At 42.7% G+C, this 20,039-nt stretch overlaps 2 protein-coding genes across 2 annotated transcripts in view; one reads left to right on the forward strand and one right to left on the reverse strand.

Moving 5' to 3' along the window:
- Positions 1-589: 589 nt before the first annotated feature.
- Positions 590-5,851, forward strand: LOC308378453 (tripartite motif-containing protein 16-like; the record flags this gene model as incomplete). Its single annotated transcript, XM_080855385.1, has 6 exons — positions 590-1,177; positions 1,456-1,551; positions 1,630-1,863; positions 2,391-2,550; positions 2,659-2,718; positions 5,343-5,851. 6 exons carry the CDS (start codon positions 590-592, stop codon positions 5,849-5,851), a joined length of 1,647 nt encoding a protein of 548 aa, XP_080711511.1.
- Positions 5,852-8,524: 2,673 nt separating this feature from the next.
- Positions 8,525-20,039, reverse strand: part of LOC308377985 (alpha-2-macroglobulin-like) — a gene marked incomplete at both ends in the record, with an annotated part of 28,277 nt that continues 16,762 nt past the window's right edge. Inside the window, 28 exons of the mRNA XM_080854775.1 lie at positions 8,525-8,565; positions 8,723-8,828; positions 8,948-9,016; positions 9,096-9,186; positions 9,404-9,537; positions 9,635-9,850; positions 9,961-10,151; positions 10,244-10,394; positions 10,574-10,648; positions 10,766-10,922; positions 11,179-11,254; positions 11,971-12,147; positions 12,245-12,328; positions 12,541-12,592; positions 12,941-13,062; positions 13,170-13,296; positions 13,829-14,054; positions 14,157-14,286; positions 14,454-14,547; positions 14,785-14,928; positions 15,284-15,433; positions 15,697-15,909; positions 16,002-16,238; positions 16,383-16,550; positions 17,033-17,142; positions 17,396-17,516; positions 17,790-17,892; positions 19,794-19,878. Of these exons, the coding sequence (XP_080710901.1) occupies positions 8,525-8,565; positions 8,723-8,828; positions 8,948-9,016; positions 9,096-9,186; positions 9,404-9,537; positions 9,635-9,850; positions 9,961-10,151; positions 10,244-10,394; positions 10,574-10,648; positions 10,766-10,922; positions 11,179-11,254; positions 11,971-12,147; positions 12,245-12,328; positions 12,541-12,592; positions 12,941-13,062; positions 13,170-13,296; positions 13,829-14,054; positions 14,157-14,286; positions 14,454-14,547; positions 14,785-14,928; positions 15,284-15,433; positions 15,697-15,909; positions 16,002-16,238; positions 16,383-16,550; positions 17,033-17,142; positions 17,396-17,516; positions 17,790-17,892; positions 19,794-19,878 (3,650 nt within the window). The remainder of the gene's footprint in view (positions 8,566-8,722; positions 8,829-8,947; positions 9,017-9,095; positions 9,187-9,403; positions 9,538-9,634; positions 9,851-9,960; positions 10,152-10,243; positions 10,395-10,573; positions 10,649-10,765; positions 10,923-11,178; positions 11,255-11,970; positions 12,148-12,244; positions 12,329-12,540; positions 12,593-12,940; positions 13,063-13,169; positions 13,297-13,828; positions 14,055-14,156; positions 14,287-14,453; positions 14,548-14,784; positions 14,929-15,283; positions 15,434-15,696; positions 15,910-16,001; positions 16,239-16,382; positions 16,551-17,032; positions 17,143-17,395; positions 17,517-17,789; positions 17,893-19,793; positions 19,879-20,039) is intronic.

Raw genomic sequence — 20,039 nt, forward strand, 5'->3', positions numbered from 1 at the left:
TTCATAAGTGGCGATGCCAGGATGTTTAACATTCCATTTATAATCTTGTTTTCAACCAAAATGTCTAGCAGGCCTCTCTCAGGGGCCCCCTCGCTAGGCCCCAGACTATAACTCACGTCAGGGCAAGAAGGCAGAGGCCTCCTGTTCTAAACACTCAGAGAATATCCCTTAGAACCAAAGGAAATAAACCCACAACCCCTTTTCTCTCTCCCTCCTTCCCTCATTCCATTCTGCCTCTAACTCGACTGTCAGGAAGAGATTACAACAGTAAACGACCTGAACAGAAAGAGAGAGAGAGAGGAAAATACAGACACACAGAGAGTAACGCAAAATGGCAGAGGCCATAATCCTTCTCTTGGGTTAACATGAGGTAATGGTGTTCCCTTGCGCTCTCTGCACTACTGCCCCTCCCACTTCCTCCCACTCTCACAGACTGAGGAATCCACTCCCACCCCTCAGTGCTCAGCCCTTTCCAGAGAAACGAAGCAGTTCTGCTTCTTTCTTAACTCTGCCAGGAAGAGATCACAACAAACGACACCAACAGAGAGAGAGAGAGGAAAATACACACACATACAGAGAGTAATTCAAAATGGCAGATGCCAGTGTTTTATGGAGTCAGGACCAGTTTAGCTGTCCAATCTGTCTTGATCTACTGAAGGATCCTGTGGGAATTCCCTGTGGACACAGTTTCTGTATGGATTGTATAAAGAGCTGCTGGGATCAGGAAGATCTGAAGGGAGTCCACAGCTGCCCACAGTGCAGACAGACCTTCACACCAAGGCCAGTTCTGGGCAGAAACACCATGCTGGCTGAAGTGGTTGAGAAGCTGAAGATTGTGGGACTCCAGGCTGCTCCAGCTGCTCACTGCTATGCTGGACCTGGAGATGTGGAGTGTGACGTCTGCATTGGGAGAAAACGAAAGGCAGTCAAGTCCTGTCTGGTGTGTCTGGCCTCTTACTGTGAAACTCACTTCAGATTTCATAATGATCTCAACAGGAAGAAGCACAAAGTGATTGAAGCTGCTGGCAAACTAGACGATAAGATCTGCTCTCATCATGAAAAACTACTAGAGGTCTTCTGTCGCAGGGATGAGAGGTGCATATGTGTGCTGTGTGCTATGGATGAACATAAAGGACATAAAACGGTTTCAGCTGCAGCAGAGAGAACTGAGAAACAGGTGAGACTCGCTTATCCGGAACTCCTGATTCTGACAAAGGCCATCCTGCTAAAATGTGTTAATGTGCACTGATTTACATGTGAATTTAAATCACAGCAATCCCACATTTCACACAGCAACATCTTTAGGGTTCCGGGTTATTGTGAGATGAAAATAGTCAATCTGTTGACTTCTAACTTTTTTAATCATTTAAGTGACTTTAGCAGTACTAAAACATGATATTGTTTGTTCTTTCAATACATTAAATACACAACTCTAATAGCTTTACCTATTCACAGAAATCGTTGGGTGATACTCAGAGAAAATCCCAACAGATAATCCAGGACAAAAAAACTGAACTTCAGAACCTGAGACAGGCTGTGAAAACTCTTCAGGTGAGTTGTATCAACCAGAGGAAATAACAGGACTGCTGTAGCAATTCATGTCTCGTGTCTTGTCTCATGTCCAAACAGAGTTCTGCACAGGCAGCAGTGGAGGACAGTGAGAGGATCTTTACTGAAATGATCCGCTCCATTGAGAGAAGACGCTCTGAGGTGAGAGAACTGATCCGAGATCAGGAGAGGGCTGAGGTGGGTCGAACTGAAGTACTCATGGAGAAACTGGAGCAGGAGATTGCCGAGCTGAAGAAGAGAGATGCTGAGCTTGAGCAGCTTTCACACACTGACAACCACATTTGTTTCCTCCGGGTACTGTCACTACTCAGATATGATGCATTATCACAGAAGAGATTAGTTTATTTTTGCAGTGCTGTAAAAAGTCACTGCTGAGACTGCTCTACCTGTCAATCAAAATGTAAGTTTCCTATTCAGGTGCTCTTTGGTAATGAGGTAAACATAATAGAGAAGAAAATGTAACCAAGGCAACTCTTCTTCATTTACACATTAATACCCCATGCAGAAACATTGTGATTGTAATATTTATAAATTATAAAAAAAATCATAACCTCTATTATCAGTGCCATTTTGCATTGCATTCGATCTGATCTGACTAGGACTAGACTGGAGCTGGATTTGTCACGGGTCTTTGAAACTCTCCGGCACCTCAATTGTTTAATACAAAATGACCAGTACCTCATATTCACACCAAGTCCAGTGTCTATATTTATGATGCAGTGCACAGGATGCCTTGGTCTGGGCCAAAATGCTCCAGTATGGCCGGGAAGAAGGTTTATGTTTGTTAAATTGCATTTGGCTCATTTTCTGTCACATTATAGAGTTTCCAGTCTCTCTGTTCCTCCTCTGCTCCTGACAACTCACCCAGACACACGGTCCACACAGATCTGTCTTTTGATGGAGTAAAAGAAAGACTTTCTCAGCTCAGAGGGAAACTAGAGGATGCACTCCAGCAGGGACTAAAGGACATTTCTAAAACTGGTATGAGACACATTAGTGCCATGACTTTGAAAACATCATTTCTGAATACAATGTTGATGTGACCCAGAACGTTGTGGTTGTTGATAGATGTCCTTTTTGTCTTTACAGCAAAGCTTGTTAGCTTTCTATCACTGCCTGAGCCCACGACGAGAGAGGATTTCCTAGCATGTAAGTATATGATACACATACTGTATACAGCCGCGGAAAAAATTAAGAGACCACTTCAAAATTATCAGTTTCTCTGGTTTTACTATTTATTGGTATGTGTTAAAGTAAAATGTACATTTTTGTTTTATTCTATAACCTACTGGCAACATTCCTACCAAATTTCAAATAAAAATATTGGGCCTCATTCTCGACAGCAGTTGGGAAGACTTTCCGAAGGAACTCCACTTCGGAAACATTTATGAAAACATTTGCATTCTCGTAATTTTTTTCTTCTGTGCTTTCTTCTGAACTTCAGACAACTTTCAGAACTCGAAATAGCAGTCGTGACTCTGCCGTAATCTTCTCAAATGCGATTCCACGGGCCATCTTGTGGTTATTTCAGGAATCGCGTTGAGGAATGACATTTGAAAAAACTCCGTATTACAGTAAAAGGGTTAACGGGCGAATTTGTGAGAACCCGTTGGTGATTGCGTTCACGTCAACTCTACAGACATCCTCGGATTAAAATAATTATGATAATAATAAATACGAGAATTTTTGTATCATTAACAATTACGTTTCACATTTATAGTCATAATTATACGAGGTAGTGTTTATTGTTACACTAGGTCTATATGGCTCGTAGCTTGACTGTTCTCTCCCTTGTACGTCACTTTGGACAAAGGCCGCGTCTGCTAAGAGACTGATTGTGAATGACATGAACACTGCAAATGTAAGTGAATAAATAAATAAACACTAAGCTCAATCTCTAAGAACTACGGCATGAATTTATTGTAATTTATACTACTACTGGTGGCCAGTCTTCACTCCTATGGTGGCCATTTCGAACGACAGGACGGACTACAATTTATAGTCGTACTTACCGGTCTTCACACCTATGGTGCCTATTTTTCGATTTAAAAAAAAAAAGTGACTACTTAAATGTGTTTTACGGACTTCGGACGTTCAACGTTATACAATATTTCCACCTTATTAATGAACACCTGTTACGAGGTGGATTCGGGAGATTGCGACAGCACACGTTTCTAAAATTGCGTCTCCTAATAAGGAGCTGACAGGGCGTGTATACGCAAATCCACTTTCACGAGAACGCGCATCAATCTAAGAAGCTAATCGGAAGGAACCCAGCTGAGAAGACTTCGGCTGCTTATGAACACATTTTCAAGCGTGCGGGAATGCAGCGGAAGCGTTTCTCTTACGTTGTTTTTGCGAAGTCGTGTAAGAAACATTTCTGAAGAATTACAGAAAAAGGTCGAGAATGAGGCCCATTGTCATTTAGATCATTTATTTGCAGAAAAATGACAATTGGTCAAAATAGCAAAAAAGATGCAGTGTCTTCAGATCTCGAATAATGCAAAGAAAACAAGCTCATATTCATTTTTAAACTACACAATACTAATGCTTTAACTTAGGAAGAGTTCAGAAATCAATATTTGGTGGAATAACCTTGATTTAAAATCACAACTTTCATGTGTCTTGGCATGCTCTCCACCAGTCTTTCACATTGCCGTTGGGTGACTTTATGCTACTCCTGGCGCAAGAATTCAAGCAGCTCGGCTTCTTTTCATGGCTTGTGACCATCCATCTTCCTCTTGAGTCCAATTTTCAGCTTTGCCCAACACATGGTCGTCTGATGGTTAGACGGAGACCTGGAGAGGCCTACATGCCACAGAGTCTTGCACCTACTGTGAAATTGGACTCATCAGAGAAGACGAACTAGGAGACCCTCCAGTCTGCTTTGGTTCAATCCTTATGGTCTTTTACAAACCTCAGCCAGGCAAAGTACAACGTTGTCTCGGAAGAAAAACTTGCTTCCTTTTGCTCTGACAATGTTCCCCAACTCTGAGAAGTGTTTTTTCCAGCAGGGCAATGCTCCATGCCACACAGCCAGGCCAGTAAAGGTGTGGATGGAGTATCACCAGATCAGGACCCTGTCATGGCCAGCCCAATTTCGAGACCTGAATCCCATAAAAAAAACTCTGAAATGTGATCAAGAGGATGGTCACAAGCCATGAAAAGAAGCCGAGCTGCTTGAATTCTTGCGCCAGGAGTAGCATAAAGTCACCCAACGGCAATGTGAAAGACTGGAAGAGAGCATGCCAAGACACATGAAAGTTGTGATTTTAAATCAAGGTTATTCCACCAAATATTGATTTCTGAACTCTTCCTAAGTTAAAGCATTAGTATTGTGTAGTTTAAAAATGAATATGAGCTTGTTTTCTTTGCATTATTCGAGATCTGAAGACACTGCATCTTTTTTGCTATTTTGACCAATTGTCATTTTTCTGCAAATAAATGATCTAAATGACAATATTTTTATTTGAAATTTGGTAGGAATGTTGCCAGTAGGTTATAGAATAAAACAAAAATGTACATTTTACTTTAACACATACCAATAAATAGTAAAACCAGAGAAACTGATAATTTTGAAGTGGTCTCTTAATTTTTTCCGCGGCTGTATGTACAAGTACATAAACACATACAAAATACACACACACATAAAAGGAGAACATAGTGCCCTGCTCTATCTGGTAGTGCACATGATAATGTATTAATAGTGATAATTTAAACCATTATGCCCTTAATCACCACTGCTCAATGAGTCATGTTTTATCCTCCCTCAGATGCCTGCCAGCTAACCCTGGATCCCAACACTGCTCAGCATGACCTCACACTGTCTGAGGGAAACAGGGTTGTAGAATGTTCGCCTAATCCTGACCATCCAGAGAGATTTGATTATTGGCAACAGGTGCTGTGTAGAGAAGCTGTATCTGAGCCCTGCTACTGGGAGGTAGAGTTGTCACAACCAGATGTTCGCATTGCTGTATCATACAAAGGGCTCCCAAGGAAAGGAAGGGCTAATGGTACTATACTAGGACAAAATAACAAGTCTTGGAGTTTGTACTGCACTTTAGCTAGCTACATATTCATACATGATGGTAAACAAATCGCACTCCCTCATAGGCCCACCTCTAGAATAGGAGTGTATGTTGATCACAAGACAGGAACTCTGGCTTTCTACAGTGTCTCTGATAAAATGACTCTTCTGCACAAAATACACACCACATTCACTGAGCCACTGTATCCTGGCTTTTGGCTCAACTTTTACAGCAAAATCAGGTTGTGTCAGTGACAACAAACCAGCACAATCTAAACATTCATGTCTAATTTGAATGGATTGAAAAAGTCTTTGACACTAAGTTTATTTCTTCATTCAGCCCTTCTAACCTAGCTGTTGGGTTGCATTTGAGTGTCTACATTTTACTGAACAATGAACAGTGATTGTGCATGAACATCTCTTGCTTTAAAGTCGTGAAGACAGGACAATTTGTACCGTTATCTACACAGAAGGTTTATTACCACAGAAATGTACTTCATGTAGTAACATTATGTCGTAGATGCACAAGCTTGCTTTTCATCTGCAGGACTATTACTAAAACAATTTTACCTTATGAATATTTGTGGGAGGGTAGTCCTTACTATTTGGTCGTCACATCTCCAAATAACAATATTTCAGTTAGGAATAAATACATTAATTAATTAACTGCCATACAATCTATTATCACCCTACAGTACACCATATTATCACCTTTTTGTTCCACAGACACTTTCTGTCTCCCTCCAACACTTTAGTGACACTCTCATGGCACACATGCTCACACATCCACTTCTCTCCCCTATCATTTTCTCTCTTTTGTGATTAATGTAGATTCATTACTGTATGTATTATTTGCAATAAACTAAAATCTTTCAAAAATATAACTCTTGCTGTCGATCTATGCAGTCAAAAACGTCAGACTGTAACATATCAAAAACATGGACGGATTTGAAACCTAATTGTAACATGTGAACAGGGTACCTTTCCTGTTTTAAGAGATTTTGTTGATTCCCAATGAATGGCCCCTCCAGAATGAGGGTCAATGTGTGCAGATTCATGTTCAAGTAGCAATGGACACTTTGACTTTTTTAACAACTTGATTTATGCACTAAGACAAAAGTAAATGTGTAAATTAAATTTTAACACAATTTCAATTAGAGATAATACTTACTTGCTACTGGTGTAACTATTGATGGTAGCACAAGGTACAGGAACTTCCCAACACTCTGCCCCTCAAGCAAGCCTCATACCTGGACTTAATGATGTCTGTGAATCAGTCCATGGCATCTGTCCTTCTGTGCCATCCTCTCTCTGACATTCGTTCTGTGTAGGAGGCAAGGAAGGATCCTGAAAGATATCTTTGTGTTAAGGAGGAAACAGGTCAGGCTTACACCAGACGAGGGACACTGGGTCCCTAGACCTATTGAGCCAATGGACTCGCCTGATGGAGAAACAGAGGGTGCCCGTTCCAGCCAGATGAGGGTGAGAAGAATCTCCATCCTGCCTGTAGTCCTCAAAAATGAGTGGCTGGAACATGGCCACCAAGGACCATTGAACCGGTACGAAAGCGCTGCCACCCAACGGGGATGTCACTTGCATGCTGGAGTGGTTTTGCAAAGAGTGCAATCGTCGCCAAGTTGCAAAAGATTCTGGACCAGCACCACAGTTTAATGGGCCTCCTGCATCTTGGCCAAATGAGATCATACCATAGATATCACAGTGTCGGAGGCATCCAAGAATGGGTTACAGAATGTCCCCATCATGACTGGTGTGTTCACCAAATACAACGTTGCTGTTCCTAGTCGTGATCAGTGGGCATCTACCGTGGCCCAGGTCCTTCTGACGCCATGGAGCTGTATTCACCTGGACCCAGGTAGGAGCTTTGAAAGTCCTTTAAAAATAAATTGTGCGCTCGCAAAACACGCACACACACACAAACACCTTCTGTGACAAGCCCTCCCTTTCTTATCTTTACCTCTCTACCCATCCAGCTCCAAGCAGATGCCCCCCCCCCCCCCCCCCCCTTATGAGCCGAGGTTCTGCTCAAGGTTTCTTCCTGTTAAGTGGGAGTTTTTCCTTGCCGCTGCCACCATTGTGCTTGTTCAGGCCCCGAGCTCTGTAAAGGGCCTTGAGACAATGTTATTGTTTTGGCGCTTTATAAATAAATGTAATTGAATTGAAATAAAAAAGACAATCCCTTGTTGTATTCTCTTGCCCTTCCACTTGCAATTCACTGCATGTTTTCATGGAAGCCAAACATTCCTCGGCATCTTCTACACACCCAGACAGATTCATTTGTCTTCCACAGTCCAGTCTGAGCGATACAACAAGTTTAACTTCCCCTCAGCAGCATTCATGTACAAGCAAAATGGATATATATAATCATGTGAAATGTTTCATTTCAAGTATTTCACATGTGTTTTGTATTAGAGATTTTCACATCTCAAGTTATTCAATTCTGAGGCTGGCTTAATAATTATTATTACCAATTATATTTAATAAATGCAATAGAAAGTTATGCAGCTTAGGGAACATGGAGGCATAAATAAAGTGTTCAACTTTGAACTTTTGATGTTTTAGGAGCAATTTAGTTTAGTTTCCTCCACAAATTCCCCTTATCCGCTTATCCAGTAATATGTAGATTTGAAACTGAGTTTTACTGTAATACAAGCCCTAGTAATTCTAACAGTGAAATACAAACTCTGTAATATGTTAAAAAGGGAATACTGTAAACATATTTGTCATCATGAAATTGACATTTATTCACACAGATTTTTAAAAACAATTTTCATTTCCATTTATAGCCCTATTTTTTTAGCTGTCTTGTTATTCTGTCTGTGTGTGAACTTTGTTTTTGAAGAACAACACACACACACACACACACATACACACACACACCCACACATAGATTCAAAACATCAGGACACCTCATGCACAAGGGGAGGAGTACTCTGCCTCAGCTTGGTCACCTGATTGAGAGAGAGAAAGAGAGGTAGGGAGAGAGAAAGAGGGAGGGAGAGAAAGAGAGAGAGAAAGAGAGAGAGCGAGAGTTCATAGTCAGGTTGCTGCAAACAACACTATCCTTCATAGGTATTTTCATGTAACTGGTTTTTAAGGGAGTCTTACTGGTCTGGTAGTAGTCGTACACCTTGACCACTGCTGGCTTCAGGTTGTTCACTGGGAGATCCTGTCGGATGGTCAGGTGGTAGGAGACAGGTAAACCCTTCGGAACCTGATTCAACACAAGCAGAAGCACATCAGATTGACATAGAGCAGGTGTATAGACAAGTGTGGCATTGTAGGTAAACCTGTAAGGAGAGTGATTCTGAGTGCAAGTAGTTTATTTCTCACCACTGACAGATACACAAGGATGTGGTCATCTTTCTTATCGACTCGGTCCACAAATATGCTGCCCTCTAGCTGTTAAAACAGAACCTTCATCAGTACCATTATGATAGATGATCCACAGACTAACACAGACTTAGGATGGACAACTTACCTTTTCAATAGAGGCAGAGTCAGGTGTGAAACCAGATAACATTTTCACATCTATTATAGCCATGTTGGTGCTCTCCTGTGGTCCATCATACCTGCAGTAGCAAGTATGAATATTTGTTTCAATTAAGTCATCTTTAAACAGAACAGGCAGCATGTGAGAAGAGTAAAATGGAAAACCAATCTGATTACATGATATCAGTGCCATTGTTTTAGACAGAAAAAGGCACTACATAAGCTTTCCTTCATTCTGCCTTTCCTGTGGTTAATTTTCTTACTTGTAGGGATCAAACTCTACAAGGGGTTACGTACTGGACTGTGATGTCTAAGTTGAAGGTTTGTCCATTGGCCTTGTTGCACTCTCCCTCAGTCAGAGGCCTGGCTTGAGTCTTAATGCTCAAGGTTGAGTGCTCAGTGGGAGTGGGGATGTTGTAGAAAAGAGCCACCTGTTACAGAAAAGGATTTATACATGAATAAATAGCCCAAACAGAATATCCATCATTAACAGTCTACAACAAACTAAAAGTGATCTTTCACACTGACCCCCACAGAAGCACATGCAGAGCCCTTCACTTCAATGTTGTACTTCCCAGGAACGTCCTGCAGCGCCCTCTCCTGGTACAGTAATGTGTTGTGCTGGTTCACATCAAACTGGTGTTTGTCCCCACCTGCTGACTGCACCGTCACTGTGCTGGATCCATGTGGGCTGAAGACCTTGGTGGCGTACAGAGCCAGAGCCTGCATTGCCACCACCGTGTCCTGAGAGAACACACACTCAACCCTCAGTGTGGGCAAATACAGAAGCTGGACAAAAGCCCAGACAGACACAGCAAGACAAATAAGATGTTTCATAAGTGTTGGTTGATCACCTGTGTGGAAGAAAAGCCTCCATATGGATTTTGCTGCTTCACCAGCCAGTTGACAATCCTGGCAGCATACCCTAAGTCGGCAGCAGTCAGTGTGGTTTTACTGAGAACAGCTAACAGCACATAAGAGCTCGTCTCCACCGCCAGGGAATCAGCTCGCTCTGATGAGGACTGAGACCAGTGCAGGAGACTCCCTGAGAAGACATGAGACACATGAGGCAAAGGAAGCAGGTTGAAGCGTTGGGTTATCTGTGTCTCTAAAGGCACACTGTAAAATGTTTCCTACCATCAGAGGTTGATACACTGTCCAAGTGTTTGAGAAGTTGAGCTCGTATGTCCTCTTGTCCAGCGAGACTGAAGGTGTAGGCCATTAGAGCAGTGGAGTAGGTGTTGGAGAGGTCACTGACGGAGGACTTCAGAAACGACAGCGTTTTTTTCTGGAAAAAAATTTAATTTTCTAATGCTGATGTATCCTAAAAGACAACACTTCTGTTGTTATCTGAATATCACTGTAAATTAAGTCAATAGTATGAGACAACACTAAACTTTCTGAATGAAACCTCTGATAGATTTGAGGTGGTTTGTCTCAGTTTACCTGAGTGATGAGTTTTCTTACCTTAACAGTCATGTTCAGCTCCAGCATTGATGCAGCGATATAAGCAGTTATCGTTACATCATCGTTTACACCTCCCTAGAACACAAGGACAAAAGCCAATAAAAACTTGGAAACAGGAAACTCACATCCATCCCAAAACAGACAAAGCACTGTTACAGTATGTTATCAACCAATGCGTCATCACATGTGTACCTTCATTCTGTTGTTGAAAAGTTTTCCTTGCATTTCGAAAACACCATCTGGTCGTAGTTTTTCTTCAAGCCAAGCCTTGGCAGATGCAATAACTTGTGTGTCAATGTAGATGAAGGACCTTGCTTTACCAAAGGACCTCAACACAAAAGCAGTCAGCCTGGAGGAATAGAGAAAAACAATATCGTCAATGGAGGTTTTTCCAGATTATTCATACTACTAAAAAGATTAGCTATTTTACGGTTTTATCATTATCGTAGTAAATGTTTGTGTGGACCTGTGCGATGTGTGTCCTTGTTACTTACTGATTAAGTTTCACCATTCTATTTTAAATGTAGCTGACCTATCCTCAGTGCTAAATCTTAATTGTGTTCGCCTTGCCATAGGCTTGACTGCACTTCTTGGGGTCAACTCACCATGTGTTTCCTTCCCCTCTGCCAAACGTGCTGTAGGCTCCATCACGGTGCTTGTAGTTCAGCTGCCTCTGGTATCCTGCAGGTTGTATTTGTATCATAGGTGATCATGTTATTATTGTACATTAAACTATGGCTAGTCAAAAGTGTGCTATTGTGTGACACTTAAGGACCACCAGGTGGCGATGCGCATCACTGATGTACATCACAATAGTCCTGTATCTGTGGGAGAGCTGCGTCAGAGTAGCCCAACATCCACCAGCAAAGCCAACCCCGCCCACACCTGTCCCTGTGCCTGAACAAGGATCCCCATTGGTGCTGCAGCAAAGCCAGCCCCGCCCACACCTGTCCCTGTGCCTGAACAAGGATCCCCATTGGTGCTGCAGCAAAGCCAGCCCTGCCCACACCTGTCCCTGTGCCTGAACAAGGATCCCCATTGGTGCTGCAGCAAAGCCAGCCCCGCCCACACCTGTCCCTGTGCCTGAACAAGGATCCCCATTGGTGCTGCAGTCAGTAACCACTTACCTGGTGGAATATTACAACCATGTCTACCAACACAAGCTTAGCAGTGAAGCCTGTAGTGTAAAGGACTGGCATTTCAACGAATGAGAATATGGGAAATTATGGGATACACACAGTCGGTTTCATACCCTATCCACGTCACAAAGTTATAAGCTGACTGGTCAAGTACCTAGCCAAAGCTGTAGTCCAACAATTATAGTATGTCCAAGGGCATCCACAATTTCTACCACTAGACACTGACGAATTTAACTGGAAAGCAAAATATCTTCTCACCATTTTTAAGAAAATTGGTGGCCTTCTCCCTGATGTCTTCAGTGAGCTGGTTAGTGTTCTGTAAGTACTCTAGAATGTAGATATTTGGGGAGAGGATGGCCATATTCTGCTCCCCACAACCATATGGCATCTTCAGGAGACTGCCTATGTTCTTCAGAGCACGACCCAGGACGTCTCCTACATGAAAAGGTGTACATCAGAAACAGATAACAAGATATGCCTAAGTAACCGAATGAGTACTATTATTACTCAGATTGCTTATATGAAGACGTACCCAGCACAGAAACTGAAGCTCTGGTTGATCCCTTCACTATAGCCTCTGGGAGTTTCAGCTCCACCTCCTCTGTTAGAGCGCCCCCTGTGGGAAAAACATGAAACTGAGCTGCAGGCCAAGATGAATGTGGACTAATAGGAATACAGGTTAAGGCAAATACAATTATGAATGCATTTCATGTGTTCAAGAATAGCAACATGTTGCTTGTTACAAAACAATAATCTAATACAAAAAACAATCATAAACTATGGATCCAGAGACAAGGAACTACAGGAAAAGAAGGTAGAGGTATTCACCCTTTGGACATAAGAGCCAACTGAAACTTTCAGTCTTCTCAGTTCCTTCAGCCTTAGAAGAGAAAAGTTAGAAACATTACAAGTGAGTGTGTATGTGTGTGTGTGTGTGTGTGTGTGTGTGTGTGTGTGTGTGTGTGTGTGTGTGTGTGTGTGTGTGTGTGTGTGTGTGTGCGTGTGTGTGTCTGTGTGTGTTTGTGTGTGTGTGGAGAGGGGTGTGCACCTCAGTATATTAATAATTTCCCATTTCTTTGGCTTAAGGTGTACTCTGTGCAACAGAGAAGGTACTTTTCTTAAGATCAGAGAGATGTCAGCTCTAGAAACTCTCTCAACATTCTACAAATCCTCTGTGGTTGGTGTTCTGGAGAATGCAATATTAGATCAGGATTCATGGCACGCCTACCTTCACCCTCAGGGAGCGTGTGACTTTGTCTATGCGGCCTCTCTCTGGGACGGTCACCACCTCATTGCCACACCCAGTCTGGGACTGCTCAGCTGCAGCACTCACAGTCACCTGCACATCACCTGCCAGGCAAGTTTTCCATGTCACTTTCAGCTCAGCTGCATTAGTGTCTATTAAAGTTACCCACTTGTCCTTTAACTTTACAGACTCCTGCAGATTGAACACTCACCAAGCACAGAGGGCACCAGTGTCCATTTGAAGGTCTTCCTGCCATTGGCACACAGACAGGAGGAGTACTGGCCATCAGAGGAGGGGGTCAGTTTGAAGTCTGATGAAGCGGCTGGAGTCGCTGTAACCTACCAGAGAGGGTTCATGTTTAACACACAAAGCAAAAATACACTAGCCTTCAATCAGCTTTAGTTAACAACATACACTAGCATTCAATCAGCTTTAGCTTACAACATTCACTAGCGTTCAATCAGCTTTAGTTAACAACATACACTGGCATTAAAAAAAGCTTCAGCTTTATCTTACAACATACAATAGCATTCAATCAGCTTTATCTTACAACATACACTAGCATTCATTCAGCTGAATCTTAAGCTTACAGCGTAAACTAGCATTCAATCAGCTTTATCTTACAACATACACTAGCATTCAAACAGCTGAATCTTAATCTTACAACATAAACTAGCATTCAATTAGCGTTAGCTTTAGCCTTCAACATACACTGGCATTCAATAAACTTTAGCAGACTCTATCATTCAATCAGCTTATAGTCCACTGATAGTTATGAACATGAATGCATTCACTATACAGGCAATTTTTGATGGATAGCTCTTGCTTCACTGAATCAGATTATGGTCAGAATATGGTTCAGTGTAATACCATGATGCACTTGGGCAGGTAGTTGAAAACCGTTGCTTTGAGCTCAAAGGTCTCTCCACGGATGATGGAGTATGGCAGGGAGAGCTCCAGGAAGAAGGGCTGGAAAACTGTGAGCTGGACTGGTGGGGCCAGACCAAAGCCCTGGGGGGACAGGCAGAAAGCCTCAGTCTCCCAGGTGGTGATGGTGTCAGGGACAGTGAGAGGGACTTGTGCTTCTCCAGACTCTCTGTGAAGAGACCACATGTGAGAACAATGGCTATGGGGTTGGAGACTAGAACTAGAGGAGCCCATGTATATGACAGAGACTGATTCATATGTGACCACTCACCCGACCTCTGCAAGGTCCCAGATCCATGTCTCTGGGAAGACTGTACGCACAGTCACACCGAACTCCTCCTTGGGAAAATTGGGCCCACTACTTCCACTCATGGAATAGCTCACACGATGATGATAAGGACCTCCTAACAGAAACAGATGCCGATGAATGTTTCCATCATGATTGATTTTATGTTGATTACTTGTCAATACCGGTCATTCGATCAATTCATATTGCTATCTCAGTCTGGTGGAATAATATTGCATGCACAAAGAGATTATGTTTGAATTTCCTTTAGGGTGCTCATACCGTGTCCGTGTCCCTTGTGGTATCTTTGCCCCTTATACAGTAAGCAGTCTGGGTCACGTAGGACCAGATTAGTGGCAGTCTTCAGTCCCAGTTTCTAAGGCAGACAAAAATGCAGATGTATTCTTAGTTATATGGATGAATGGATGGATGGATAAATAGAAAGAAAGATAGGTATAGATAGATAGATAGATAGATGGATGGATGGATGGATGGATGGATGGATGGATAGATGGATGGATAGATGACACTGAAAAAACACATAACTATAAAAAAATGTATGACTATTTATTATATGATATGATTTATAGTTGTTTGTTTGTTTATTTGATACCTTGAAAACTGCATAGACTCCATCATCCGAACGCCGTGACGGGAAGTAAAGCGGAGAAGAGCGTCTGGGTCTCACTTTAAGACATTCTTTCTGAGGCTCATAATCATGATGAATTCTCAAGTCCGAGTGTAATAATCCAAAGACCTATTTAATAATTACATGTAACACCACATTATATACATATATATGAGAATACTCAATATCTTTAATAAATATGACACGGGTGACAGTGGGGTTGGTAAAGGATATCCTAACGGCTCTGATTCGACCTCCTGACTTGATATTGATTAATTAACCCTTCAGCTGGTGAGTTTTGAACATTCTATTAGAAGAATGCCTTAAACAAATTCCATTTAATTCCTTGTAATCTGCCCAGATATTCTTTAGAGCATGTATTCTTCAAGATTGTATACTCTTCGATGTGACGGTACCCGCTAAAGTCAAGAGAAAGTGAAATAGAAGGTGTCATAGTGCTACATTTCAGTGTTGTTATAGTAACCTTCTGGGCATCCAGGCGCTTCCCTGGTTCCAGGATTAAGATGCTCTGATCCACAGCACTGAGGCCACACAGAGAGCCAGGCTGAGCTGATAACTGCAGGGAACTCTTCTCTCCAGGAACCGCTTTATTGGGAGAGAACTGCACCGACACCTGCAATGCAGAACACAAGTCAGGAACGGTTTGCTGTTAAGGATAATCATATTTCATTTCAAATACGATTAAACAACACTCTCTAAAATACACGCCGTCTGAAGTGATTACTCGTTAATTTATAATATTATTCCGAATAATCTAGATTAATGAATTTCAAAATGTGAGAATAATTAGGATTTAGTTTGTAATCTATTGACAGCCCTAATTTCATTATATCAGATGAATTCCCTGATGTAATGATGTTCCCTGTGCTGAGGCACCTTGTGTCTGAAGCACTTCTCAGTTGAGAAGGTTCTGCTCTCAGCCAGGACCGTCTCACTGGGTAAGACACAGTAGGCCAGAACCTCCACTGAGGGGGCCATCCCAGGACTGACAGGCAGCTTGAAGGACACCTCACCCATGATGACCGGTTGGGAACCCTTCACTGAAGCTTCAGTGAAGCCATGGTGAACAATCTCTCCTTTGGATAAAACCTGCAACAGACAAATTAAACTCAGTATCATCTTACCACAGCAGTTGTTTTAATGATTTGAGATGGCCATAATGTCATCTGTGATCAACGTACCATATAAATGATATCCACAGAGTCTGTGTTGAATGTCTCCCCAGTGAAGGTGTACTTAATGCTGATGGGTGTGTCTTTGTCACACTGAAGAGGCTCATCTATAGCCTTTATGGTCACAGAGCTGGATGTAGCTGTGTGTGAAGATGCAGGTCTCAGTCTGGACACAGACTTTGATGCGGAGTCATAGTGTGGGGTACCGTATGGTCTGTATGAATCGATGTCTGTATAGAGGCTGGCCTGGAGAGGATGAGTACCATTAGTGATGGGATGGAAAAGCATATGATGCACTGGACCACTGGAACCAGCACAACACAAGGGGTAGCTAAGGGTTGTGTGTGTGTGTGTGTGTGTGTGGGTGTGTGTGGGTGTGTGTTAGCTTACGATGAGCTCAAAGTCTCCTGTGAAAGGAACAGTGTTGAGAGAGAACTGGGCCACTCCATCAGAGTCTGTGGTCAGGTTCAGTAAGAGTTCCGCGGCCCACTTCGGACCTTTAAATAGATGGACGGTCCTGTCAGCGATGCCCGTGTCATTGTAATGGACCGCTTTGATCTGTCACAAACACAACAACAAACACAAAGCACTTTGAATTGCAACTCTTGTACGAAATGTGCTATATAAATAAAGTCTTACTTACTTACTTACTTACAAGGGATCAACATAGAGGTAAATGATACACACTTTCTGAGTCATTGGCAAGAGGCTTGTTGCACTAGCAGCTAGAAAATTACAAAAAATATGACAATGCACTGATCATTTCATATTTTCCGTGTGTGTGTGTGTGTGTGTGTGTGTGTGTGTGTGTGTGTGTGTGTGTGTGTGTGTGTGTGAGTGTGTGTGATAGAGAAATGTGAAACTACAATCATTGAACTGGATATCATCTTCCACTGGTTGGTTTTCTGTGTTTCTAACCTGAATAAACTAATAAAGAAATTAGACACCATGCCCGTCCTGACAGAAGAACAGCCTGTAGAATTCCTTCCTGGATTCTTTATAGTAGTGTTATTGTTGCATATCAGGTGTATTTTCGTTACCTTGCCCTCCATAACTGCCCCGTCCTCAATCACGTCTGGTATATCAACGAATGTGAGTTTCCCAAGGTTGAAGTCCAACTGTATGTCTTTGCTCTCTGATCTACTGATACCTGAAGAAGAAATAGACGAGAGCCAATAAGCCCCCCCATTTACACGCTACAATGCCCGCGGGGACACAGGTTCGATTCCAGCCTGCTGTCGTTTCCCGGTCCTCTCTCCACCTCTTCACTTCTCCTCACTTCCTGTCCAAAATATTTTCACTGTCCTATTAATAAATCTAAAAAGCCCATTAATAAATCTTTAAGAAAAAGAAAGCGCACTTTTTGTGGACAAACACTTTTAAAAATGGCCTCCTTGGCTCACCTGTTCCCTCCTCAGTTACTATGGTGGAGAATGTGAACTTGTTCCTTAGTTTTTCAGCAAAGTCAGGGTGTGTAAACACTGACATGATGAAGACATGAGAGGCACAACCAGACTCATCCATCTGTGGGAATCAAACACACACACACACACTTGACATGACCGAGCCTCATTCAGTGTTTACTTTTCAGCTTAATGTGAATCACACCATGTGTGACAAACACACAGTCCACAGGGAAATACATTATTGAGAATCTGGAGGCACTTTAACTACATCTTTAGCTGTGAGAAATGTGTCCTCAGTCTTAAACAGGTTGTTCTTGTAGAGTTCATTCCACAAAAACATGGAAATCTAGGAAGTGAACAGCCCCAGCTTAGTGTTGAGTAAGTCCCTTACCTCCACTAATAGAGCAGAACAAGGTTTTTGAGGAACTGTTTCGTCAGCGTCTCGACACAATGACATGGCAGCCTTCCCTGGAACCGGCTGACCAAATGTGTACCTGGAAATGGGTGAATGGCATTAAGAGGCCACAAAGACAGCACTCCACTACAGTTCTGGACTCTCCTTTCGAACTGAAGCGCCACAACCAAAGGAAGAAAGACATTTAATAACACACTCACCTGAAATCTCTTTTTCAGCACCATATTGAACATGTCTCATGTTAGGCCTACTAGGCTAGACTTCAGTTTTATAAGAATGATGAGCCCTCTGAACTAGGTACAATTCTTCAGGGAAGAAACATGTGTGGCCTTCAAACAGCTGCATGATTCACAACTGAAATGATGTACCACAAAAATGACAAAATGTGTCACCATTCACACAACTTTAGTGGAATTTTAACAAAAGACTAGGAAAAACAGATTATTATTAATAATAACGATGTTGTTGATGTTGTTGTTATTGTCCAAACATATAGTTAACGGTGCCATGTGGCTCATTACTTCTTCCTTTACCTGAAGTTCAAACACTAGGGCCCAATCCCATTTCTAATCTCTACCCCTACCCTTACCCCTACCCCTTCGCCTTCGCTTTTTCAAACGGAGGGGTAGCCGAAGGGGTTGAAACGCTAGCCCTTCGAATTGGGATAGCACTTCAACAATTACGTACGTCATCAGTACGAAGCGTCAGCTGTTACGTTACCGGACAGCGACAGCTGTCACTCACCAGACATAAACAAACATGGCGCCTGCAGCTGTTATTTACACAATGCAACATTTCATCAAACAAGTTTTAAAATCATGAATTACAAAGAAAATACTTTCATTTGTGTGATGCTTTCCCTGCTGTTTCTGACATTTTTAAATGGACTCGCGCAATGTTTTTTCTTTAATGATCACGGGTTCGCAATGCATTGAGGGAAATCAGTCTACCCCTCCGTTTGAAGTGTGCCCTCGGAAAATCTCCGTTTGGAGGGGTAGAAAGCGCTTCCCCTTCCCCTCTGTCTTAACGTGAATTGGGACAGCCCTACCCCTCCACATGAACGCGCAAAACGGAGGGGAAGGGGAAAGACGAAGGGGTAGGGGGAGAAATGGGATTCAGCCTAGGTGTAGCAGCCAAATGGGTTGCTACAGCCAAATGTATTTTCACTCACAATGTGTAATGACTCTGTTGAACACTGGGTGTTGCTGTGCATTACACAGGTAGGGTTTGTGCATATAGGTAGGAAGCCTACTGTTGTGGCATGCGCTATGTTCCATTTTCCCTACCTACCGTACCTACCGTACCTATACTTATACGCAGTACACAGTACACACTCACTAGGTACGCAGATTCTCAGCAGGTGAGTGCTGTTCCAAATCTAATACTCCGTGGTGCACTTACCGGAAATTACGATCGCGACAAGCCCTGCGTTCGTCTTTTTCGAGCTGAGCGGCTCTGCCTGGGTCCGCCTCTTCCGCTACGTTGACAAGATGGCGGCCGTTGAGTGTGGAAAGTGTACCCTGGTTCCACACTCAGCGTTTTGACCGTTATGAGTACAGATACGGGTCCTTTGGGTATACTTCTTTTCGACGCGGAAATGGGAAATCGGAAAACGGAACACCCTACATACTCAAACTAAGGATGGTAGGTACGGAGGGTATGGACAACGGAACAGAGCGCAGGTGTTGACCCCGGAAGGGCACATGGTTTTGACCGCTATACCGCGAGGTTGGAATAAGTAACATGTCGTTGCAGTGTATTTTAATAGAGAAGATACAATAAATGGATAACTGTTTAACCAAAGCATAAAGTGTATGGACTTTATCTCAGCGCGTCAACCAGGTTATTCCTGGGGTACAACAAACCAGTAGCTCAGTAGTAGCCTATACTGTGCTCCCACACTAGGATTCAGCTTAGATTGGGGACTTTACCCCCTTGTCATGTTTTCACAGATGTCAACATGCTGACTGTGTCACTTACTTTGCACACACCACCAATCTGACCTCTTCTGCACCAACACTGATCTTCTCTGGAGTGTTCAGCGTGATGTCAAACTTGGGCAACACTAAGAAGAAGAGACATTACTTTAGAGGCACAACTGAAGATGGCTTCACAATGGAAACAGTCTTCAAGTGCTTTGCAAACAAGTAGGCTGCACTTCAAAGAGCAATAAGAGACATTTCAGTACAAGGTAATGGCTAACCTTACTGACAAAAAAGGCTGGGG

Source organism: Sprattus sprattus (assembly GCF_963457725.1).
Source record: "Sprattus sprattus genome assembly, chromosome: 17".
Lineage (NCBI taxonomy): Eukaryota > Metazoa > Chordata > Actinopteri > Clupeiformes > Clupeidae > Sprattus > Sprattus sprattus.